We start from the raw sequence: 10284 nt of genomic DNA, 5'->3' as shown, positions 1-10284 counted from the left end.
TTATATTTGGCTTATAGATTCTGAGGGCACAATCAAGCCGGCAAAACTAAGCGTGAGAGATGCTATGGCACGACCTAACGGTAGGAAGATCGTGCTCAGGTTCAACAACGCAAAGCAAGCAATTGGAGACGAAGCTGGACTGTTGAGTGGCGTGCTTGGTCTGCTGGGATCTGATTATGGAAAATTTCCCATCTGTAAGAAAAGTTGGCATCAGATTACCACTAAAGACAAAGTTTATAACGAATGTGTCAAGGTAAAAGTTTATATCCCGAGTATCCTAAATTTGCTTATTTTTACAATTATTGACAACTCGTATTATCTGTGTAGCAAATTTTCCACTTCGATGAGGACAGCGAAGGAATTATTAAGAAAAATATTTTGAAAAGTATGGGGAAGGCTTGGAAGGAAACAAGGCTGAGGTTGTATGACCGTTTTTATGAGCCAACATTCACTACTGATCAAAATCTTGAGAATCGACCACCGGGAATTGATCGAGAGCATTGGAGATGGTTCCTTGACTATCGCGCCGAACCTGAGACGAAGGTAATATACTATATCGTTGTTACACAGGAATACCAATTATGCTGCATTGAGAGGTTTTCTATTAGATTCTAATCGCCCTTTGTCTCTGATGGACCAATAGGAGAAGTGCAGAAAAAACGCGGAGAATCGATCAAAACAACAATATACCCACACTGGCGGTTCGAAAAGCTTCGCACGGCGGATGGAAGAGGAGGTATATTGCTATTTGATTTAGTTATGCTAGTATCTCTGTGACTAAATTTTCATTGATTTTGTGGAAAACATTAACGCAAAAACTTTGTTGTTACAGTCGGAAGAACAAGGAAGGATAGTCGGTAGAGGAGAGTTATGGATTAAGGTGCACAAAAAGAAGGATGGCTCATATATGAATGATGAAGCAAGAGAAATTGGTGTAAGTAGTACTTGTTAATTGATAAAGGTTAACACAAGTCAGTTTAGGAGAATTACCGTTTTTTTTTTTTTGGGTTTTGGTTGATAGTGCATATCTTTCCATGTTACTTTGATATTGCATGCTCCAAGCTTAAAAAATGCTGCACCATGCGTTGCGTATATGGAGTTTATGTGTAATATTAACTTTTATGCTTCTATATTTGTGTGTTTCATATCGTGATGTAAGTGATACAGTTAATTGAGGAGATTACTAATTTGTGTATGTAGGAAAGAATTGAGGAAATTGAGCAACAAGATGAGTCTGCCAGAATGTTGTCTCAAAATGACTCCATTGCTCAGATTTTCGGAAAAGAAAAACCCGGTAGAGTACGTGGTATGGGTTTTGGACCGACTCCTAGTCAACTATTCGGTCCGAATTCACATGCGCCTGTCAACGGAGTCCAACTAGAGGAGACCCAGAGGAGGCTGCTTGAACTGCAGGCAGAGCTGGAAGGTGAGAAGTTGAAGAGGAAGGCGATGGAGGACGAGGCAGCAGCAGGGAAGAAAAAGATGAAAGTAATGGAGGACGAGGCAGCAGCAGAGAAGAAAAAGATGAATGCGATGGAGAGTGCTCTGGTTTATCTGTTTCAAAGGCAGGGTGTGGAGCTACCACCAGACATCGCTGCAGGGATGAGTTTCATGGAATGATAGAGTTAAAATAGAATATTAGGATTGGAGTGATTTTACATTGAAGTAAACATTTTATTGAATTAGAGGGAGCAACTCTACGAAAGCGATTTATTTACTTCGTATTTTGATGGATATATTAATTTGTTTTGCTTATATTTCAATTTTGTTTTTGCTACAAGTTTAGATTCTATTTTTGTTGAAAATTTTCACTCTTATAATAATGGAAAATAAAAAATAGTTAAAAAGAATAATTCAATAATATTTTAAATAATATACGGGTGTTTTATTTAAAAAACGAAAATTTTTTTTTATTTTTATTAAATTAGCGGCGGCTTTAAACTGCCGCTGTTTGGGTTCAGATATAACAAAAACCGTTACATATGGCGGCGGTTGCAAACCGCCGGTAACTTTTAACATAAACTGATGTCCCATTTGGCGGCGGTTTAAAACCGCCTCTAAACTTGTCGAAACTTGGACTCATCATGCCAACTTGTGGCGGTTTGAAAACCGCCGGTAAATATGAAGGAAACCGTGAAAGATTCATTTGGCGGCGTTTTTTAATTTTGTGCCGCAAAATTTTGATTTAGCGGCGGCTATACCAGCGGTTTATGAAAAGCGCCGCCAAACCCAATCCCGGCGCCTATATCCATGGCGTTTCTATCAACCGCCGGCATTTGATTTTGCGGCGGTTTAAAACCGCCGCTAATCAAGAAAAAAACCGCCGCCAATTGGCGGCTACCTTGTAGTGAATAAATAGTAATTTCCAAGTAAGCATTCATGTCAAGCAGATTCCCTTCAAACTTTCGTTGTTAATAAATAGTAATTCTTTAACAGAGTCAACTAAGCTATAATTTAAGCTATTTGAAAGATTATAGCTGCTATAATTTACAAACCGAAACTGGAAAAAGAAGAAATAGCACTCACATATATGAAGCTATTCTCCTGTGCTTGATTTTCATCATCAAATAAACACTGTCATTATCAAAATTCACATTACATTTTCACTGTTATCACAAATTTTTGAACGAAAAAGAGATAGAGAGAGAAGTACCGTCGAAAGCTTCAACATCCATTCTACTAAAAATGTAATCCTTAAACAAATGACAATAATCATGGTGTATACCAGATGATACAAAAACAACACCATAACTAATATATTTTTTGTCATCCATGGCAATGAGGTTTAAGCAATAGTGTTTTCTAGATACATGGTCATTCATAGTAGATAAAAAACCTGATAATAAGAGTCAAATTTTAAAAGTTAAAACCTTAAGAAGAAAATGGTTCTTACATTGATTTAGAAGCTATGGTATAAGTGCCACATTATCATATCCTCGTCTAGCACTTAAACTAAACCAAAGTAGTAACGTATAAAATTTAAGCATAATCATGAAATTCAAGAAAATGAACAAAAGTGGAGCAGAAGTAAATCAGATATGTAAATTATTTCATGACAGTAATTAAGTAGTAATTCTTCAATATACAAAGAATACAAGAGAGTTATTAAAACACTAAACTAAATTAAACGATTCCAATTTTAAGAAGCAAAATAACAAAAACATAGAGTGCATTATTACTAAATATTTGTGAATCAAATTTATGCCACCATTGATCCATCCTATGCATCATTCCTTCAATTTAATAATTGGCAATTGAAGATTATCAAGTAAACAAGAGAAAAGACACTCGAAAAAGAATAAAAATTATTGCAATTCTTACAAGGACATAGAATCTGAGTTCCAAATAAATAATTCAATCTTGCTAGGATTTAGAACGGTTGATACACCACAATAGCAGATAGAAATGAAAAAAAATAAGCATGATGTCTTAACTGATGATGATCATATAGTTAACTGATAAATATCTACTCTTAACCAAGTAAAAAGAGACAAAAAAATAAATAAAACGAATATATTATTCTCAAAATAAGGAATCCTCAAAATTAAACCAACTTGCATTATCCATTCATGTATATATGACAATTCATGAGCTTCTAAATTTTAGTGTATATTATAAAACTAATCACAAGAAAAGAATTTTAAAATTTAAAATTTTTACAAATAAAAATAATAAGAGTTACTAACCTTAATCCATGGTGATAAACTGATAATGATATTAGGAAGAATTCACTTTGTCTTCTTAATTCTTTCTTCAATTAAGTTATTGATTATTAGTGAAAAAGAAAAACTTATTGGTAGAAAGAGAAAACTAAATTTTGATTTTTTTTAAAATAAAAACTAACTTCTATCAAATTGGTTACATTTAAAAATAATCATACAACTTCTTTTATTTTATTATTTAATTTAATATTTATTAAATCAATAAAATAAAACACAATACACACATGAAACATCATAGTTTAATTTTTTACAAATCCCCTTTTTGTGGTAGTGTTATTGAACTTTTTTTTTTTTGTAAAATATTCATAATTGGAAACTAATTATAATATAAATGTAAACCACAAAAAGAAAAAAATAGTATAAGTAAAAAAAACCATAAAAAAATCATCTTTTAGTTAGTGAATATTAGTTTATCTTAAAATTTAGAGTTTATAATTTATGGTGTAAGGATAAGGATTTATGATTTTTTTTTTTTTTTTGTTTAGAATTTAGAAAACATCACTTTTGCTAACCATAATAGGATGCTGCTGCTCATGATTTAGGTCATATTTCAAATTTAGTTCACTCTCTATGACACAACATCCTTCACATATGCATTTGGAATGGGGACCAACTTCATATAGGATTACGGTTATTCATGAGCTTGACATAGAACAAGGAAGAAATTAAATAACATAACGTATCTCTGTTTTTGTCACATTTCTTTAAAACACATTTAAAGAGGGCTTGGTAATCAGTCTACCATGCATAAAATTCCTAAAAGTGGGATCACACGCCAAAAGTGAAAGTACACACCCTACAAGAATATATTAGGTACATAACATGAATATTTACAATTTAAGGGAAATATGGCCCTCAAATAATTAGAAAATAAAAATAACCTTTACATTCCACTGATGACTAAAAACTAATTAAAAATACAAAAAGACTAAGCACAAGTAATAATTAATTAACCACTATTGCCCTTTAAATTTTGTGCTTCGTGAAATTAGTTAAGCCTGGGGAGTAAGGAACCTTAGTAAACCTAATCCAATCGTCACCATGGAAGAACTTGGATGGAAAGAAAGCACCTACAGATTTTTCCGTGAGGTGCTTGACACCATGCCATTTCACGCGCTTCGTTGCATTTGAACCAGGGCCAATGTTATTGAACTCTGCATAGTAACAAGTATCCATGCCGGTATTACCTTCTGGCCCTTGCCAAGGCATGTACCCTTCGGGTTCAATCAAATCTCCGATGTATGTTTGCAAGAACACCGTCCTCGAGTAATTCTTCCATGGACGCGCTAAGTAAGCCTTGCTATCGAACTTCACGTTCTTGTGGTCCTTTGATTCTCCTGGCTCCGCCACAATCGAGCCGCCGTGGATTACTATTCCTGAAGGTTGGTGCTTCTCCTTCCGGCCTTGCGCCGTCACGATGCATTGCTGGTTCTGCATGGGCTTCCGGACCACGAAGGTGCAGTTTTGGAAGACGGTGACAGCGTCGCCGAAGATGAAATCGATGGTGCCTGAGATGGTGCAGTCTCGGTAGAATTGACGCATGGTGTGAGCATAGAGTGTGTCTTGGTAGCCATCGAACGAGCATTTGTAAAAGATAGACTTGTCTGCTTGGACCCTTACTGCTACTGCTTGATGTTTATGGGCACCTGCGGAGTTCTCAAACCCCATGTTGATGGCGATAAAGTAATCTCCTTGAATTGCTGCCATAATTTGCATCCATTCTTAGGTATTAGCTTGATGATATACATGAGATTTAATAGATATAAGAGTCAACGGAGTTTTGTTTCTGTTTCTACCAAGTTTTCTTTTTAATTTTGGTTTTGATTTAATAAAAGAGTATAATTTTATACAATTCTATAATTATATTTTTTTGAAAGATTATTCACTTAATCAATATAAAAGATAATTAATTTATTAATATAATATTATATATTTTGATGTAGTTATAAATCTATTTTAGTATATAAAAATTAAATTTTTAACAAAATTTAAAATTTTTCATTTTAATTGTCCATCACGACTTAACAAATGAAACAAAATAATAATAATAATAATAATAATAATAATAATATAAGCAATTTATACCTTATCCCACGGTACCCAATTCAATTAAATCTATTCGTGTACTCTACTTCGCACCTAGTTAGTTAATTTAATAATTTATAGTATTAGTTTTTTTATTTTTTATGTTATTAATATGCATAAATTTTGAAATGATTGAATTTTATATTTATTTTAAAAAAATTTAATATTTTTGCGGTAGAATAGAGTAGGATAGGGTTTAGAACTTTAGGGTGCGGGTAGCGTTAGAGTTGAGAGATTCTCAACTCGCGGATAGAATAGGATAGAGTTTTAATAAAATTTTCAACCCGCGAGTAATGTTAGGGTATCGTCCAAACCCTACCCTACCCTACTCATTATCAGTCCTATTTATATTATTAGAATTTAGAATTAGGTACAAAATTATTTTTATTGGTTAATTATTAGCAAAAATGATAAATTTTATTGTTCTATGTAATATTTTTTTTTTATTTTAAAAATTTTAATTTTTTTGTTTTTTGAAAATTTAGAGTTTAAAATTTATATTTTAAGATTTAAAATTAAGAAAGTATGATTTAAGATTTAAGATTTAAAATTTAAGATAAAATTTTTGTGTTTTCTGGCCAGTACTTAACCATCAAAACAAAAGTGAGTGATCTTTTATCATTAGATGTAATTTCACGCTATTAAAAATACGATTGATAATCAATTGATGGTTACAAAACACCAAAATTGATGTCCCTACCATTTCTCCTAAAATAATTTTAAACGAAATCTTGTTTATTCTTTTTAAAGGGCACGTACCTACTGTAGCAGTTTTATAAGTGTTGGTCCCATCAATGAAGTTTTTGTTGCCAGTGATTCGTGTCTTATCGCCACCTTCACCAACAAAGACGACATGTCTCATCTCCCTGGTAACCTCAACATACTCTTTGTAAACACCTTTCTTGATGAATATCACAAATGGCTTCATGTTTTTCTGAGGAACATTCTTCAAAGCCTGATTGATGCTAGTGAACTTTGCGCTGCCATCTTTGGCCACAATCACATTGGGCTTCAGCTTGCGTGAACTCGACAGAAGGAGTCTACGTACCCCAGCACCATTGTCAACCCACGATGGGAACTCATCCTCGAGGCGACGATGAGAGCTATCTTGCCGCGTTTCGTTCAACTCTGAGAAAGTATTTGCGAGTTCCGTGATTATGCTTAGGGCATTGCTGCTCATCTTCGTCGCATTGGTCAACGCTTCCTTCATCTTTTCCCCAGCTTTGCTTGTTGTGTTCTCAAAACAATCCAAACATGTCTCTTGATATGTCACCGCTCCGCTAAGCCATACCTTCATCCCAAATATAAACATAGTGTTATGTTCGCATAAAAATGTTACGTCAATTTGTTCTTGAAGATATAAGACCACCCTGTTAGTTAGATTATATAAAGTATCATAAATTATTTTTGGTGGATATATACTACAATGAAGATGGCAAAAATATCTTTCATGAAGATACTTTGTGAAGATACTTTGGTTAAAAGTGTGGTTTATTTATTTAGCCACACTTTAAATAAAAACAACACTTTTATAAATATCAAAATCTAATTATACAATTCATCATTCAAGGGTCAAAAAAAATATATTCACATGAAAACAATTATAAAATCTTCGTTGTAGTATTCACCATTATTTTTTTATGACAACTTTTAAAAATTTAATTTTTAAATATTTAATTAATATTTTTTTTCAGAATTATCTGACAACTAACACAAATTAACCAACTAGCTATCAAATCAATTATTAATATAAAAATAATTAAAATATAAAATATATATTAAAAATAAATTAAATAATACATATATTTATATATAAATACATAATAACTAATTTTTATGTACATATAATATTTTTATCATTGATATCTTAGAGTAATGTGGTGTTTGAAAACATATACAAATAAATAAAATATATATGTACAAAAAAATAATTACTAATTAGTTATTATACATATATAAATATATATTATATAATTTATTTTTAATATATATTATGTATTTTAAGTGTATTCTATATTGGTTGATTGTTTTGGTTGATGATTTTCGGTTTTCTCTATCATCCTTGACAAATAAAATAAGATTTTGTTAGATAAACAATGATTTTTGTAAATAATGTAAACAATGAATTTTAAAATAGGAAAAGTTTAAGGATCAGTAATTTTATTGAATTTTGGTTAGCATGTAACCAGCAGAGAAATGTGAGCCATTGGATGAAATCTCACACCAAGCTCACACCATCAAATCATCATTGATGGCTAGTTGATGGCTAACAATCACAAAAATTGTTGACTTCTTAGCATTGCTCTTTTAAAATTAGTCTAATAAAATAAAAATATACTACATCTCAAATTATTCACCACCTAAATCTTAATATTAGAATAACTATATGTACACCTAATAAATTGAATATCAGATATATCTATTATTTACATTGTTTAATATTTTTATTATCTACTTATATTTTTCTAATAAAATACGACAAACCTTTAGGCTTGTGAGGATTTCGTCGAGGTTGTTGAGATTAAACTGTCCAATTCTCTCTAATGACCTCGAAAACTCGCTAATAGAGAGATTCATGAGCTGCTTACACGTGTCAAGCGCCATCTTGGCCCTAGGTTCCTTCTCAACCTCTTGCAAGAGATGTGATTTCTGGAGCCCATCACCAATCTTGTTAATGGTTACATTAAATGCAATCTTGATAAGTTCTCTTGGGTCCGTGGTGTTGCCAGCTTCGGCAGTTAGGCTTTCCTCACACTCTTCCTTGTAATCTGTTGGTTGGCAAAGGGCTTTCACTGCTTTCACCGTCGAAGCCACATGGTTTGTGTTTTTCGTGTTTTTTTCGTCCCCGTCGACTTGACTGACACCGACGGTAACCGCCACCACCATAGCGACTAGTATGACAGTAGATATGCCTATGACGGCGATTCTCCGTTTTGCCTCTATACTTTCTTCAAGGTTGGTCGTCATTCTTGAATTTGTCAAGAACCTCCTCCTGGGTTACAAAATAATGTCATGCATGTAAATTATCACAATTAATTACAACTTTGTAAAGAACATATTAAATTAAGTACCTTTTTGTTTATGTTAAATTTTTTGTTTTAGGATATACGTAAAATTAGAAGAAGTTGCAGCCCGGGAGAAGTGAATGGAAAAAAGGGCCTGCTGAGGCGCGGTGGCGATCCTCCGTCAAAGCCCTCTAGAGAGTGCGTCTTTGTGATTGAATGTGCAAAATAGAAAATCCTTTCGTTTTAATATTCCTTTTCAGGTTGATAGAAAATTTTTCAAATATATATATATATAGACACGAAAGAACGGTTTAGAAGCTAGTTGTACTAAAGGTATTGTTTTAATTTGAAGACTAAAGCTATGGTTTAGCTATCATGTTAGGAAAGGATGGATGGCTAGGAAGCCACACGATATATAGAACCTTTTTAATTTTTGGCAAGGTTTTTCGGGTTATTCTAATTTGACAGTGACAAGGCCTTATTTGAATTGTTCATCTCAGTTACTAATATTAGACCATGCCCCTCACCTTTTCCTCTTAATCAATAGGCATCAATTCCCCTGGCCGCAAGTATATGTCATCGCTCGTATAAACAATTTATTAATACTTACATGGAGTCTTTATTACGTAAACTGCCATGGAATCAAATAATACTTCAAAAATTCTAAAATTAAATGACAAGTTTAATTTTTATGGACAAGTTGGTTTTTATCAATTGAAAAGTGGACATGTAAAGTAATTGTCCATTTTACATGTATAACATATGCGTCACCCTTTTTAAATGTTATGGAAACAAATAGGGACAATAGGGAGGCTGAAGAAGGGAAGGGAAAGAGAAGAGAGGAAATGCGGCATTGGCTAAGGAGGAAGGGAAGTTGCTGCCGCCGTTGAAAATAGAGAGAGACGAAGGGAGAGAGAAAGAGAAAAAATCTAACTGAAGTTGTGATAAGACATATTATCCTCATAGTTAGGAGAATAAGAACACTATCCGAATTCGAAGGTAGTTATCTTATTCTTATTCATTCAATGTGAATAATTATTTGTTTTACTGAGACAAATTTTTAGTGGAATAGACTTTTGAGTAGGGTGAAGCGGGTTCAAATTTAGATAATATATATGACAAATGACTAACAAATCACAATAGAACACGTAAAAGATAGAATATTTGCTTATCATAATTTTGACCAGTTCAGTAAATTTTTTCCTTTTTTGTCTTAGCTTCTCATTATCAACAAAATAATATACTACATTAAAAAAAAAACAATATTTATAATAAAAAAATTGTTACAAAAAATCGAAATTTTGAAATAAAAGAATTTTGTAAGAAAAAAAGAGGTCGTTGTAGTATGTCCCGTTACAAAAAATGTTTGTAACAAAAAATGAAAATGCTACAATTTAAAGTGATATTTTGTAACAAATTTTTCTGATACAAAAAACTAGAAGTCATTACAAAAGTGGCAACAAATTTTGATC

At 32.4% G+C, this 10284-nt stretch overlaps 1 protein-coding gene across 1 annotated transcript; it reads right to left on the bottom strand.

Moving 5' to 3' along the window:
- Positions 1 to 8774, bottom strand: LOC130949432 (putative pectinesterase/pectinesterase inhibitor 28). The gene is made up of 4 exons (XM_057878155.1): positions 8292 to 8774; positions 6567 to 7098; positions 4712 to 5422; positions 1 to 176 (listed from the first exon to the last, which is right to left on the bottom strand). Exons 1-4 carry the CDS (start codon positions 8772 to 8774, stop codon positions 1 to 3), a joined length of 1902 nt encoding a protein of 633 aa, XP_057734138.1.
- Between the last annotated feature and the right edge of the window lie 1510 nt (positions 8775 to 10284).

The sequence above is a fragment of the Arachis stenosperma genome, chromosome 9, assembly GCF_014773155.1.
Source record: "Arachis stenosperma cultivar V10309 chromosome 9, arast.V10309.gnm1.PFL2, whole genome shotgun sequence".
Classification (NCBI taxonomy): domain Eukaryota; kingdom Viridiplantae; phylum Streptophyta; class Magnoliopsida; order Fabales; family Fabaceae; genus Arachis; species Arachis stenosperma.
Note: the sequence above shows the minus strand (reverse complement) of the source record. Positions and strands in the feature narration are given on the sequence as shown.

What these genes read in the sequence shown, in the direction of transcription:
- LOC130949432 (XM_057878155.1), bottom strand. Translation starts at nt 8,774, where the DNA reads ATGACGACCAACCTTGAAGAAAGTATAGAGGCAAAACGGAGAATCGCC. An exon ending in TTATAAAACTGCTACAGTAG is followed by an intron (nt 5,423 to 6,566) that starts GTACGTGCCCTT and finishes AAATTATGGCAG; the next exon opens with CAATTCAAGGAGATTACTTT. An exon ending in TTACTCCCCAGGCTTAACTA is followed by an intron (nt 177 to 4,711) that starts ATTTCACGAAGC and finishes GAAATTTTCCAT; the next exon opens with AATCAGATCCCAGCAGACCA.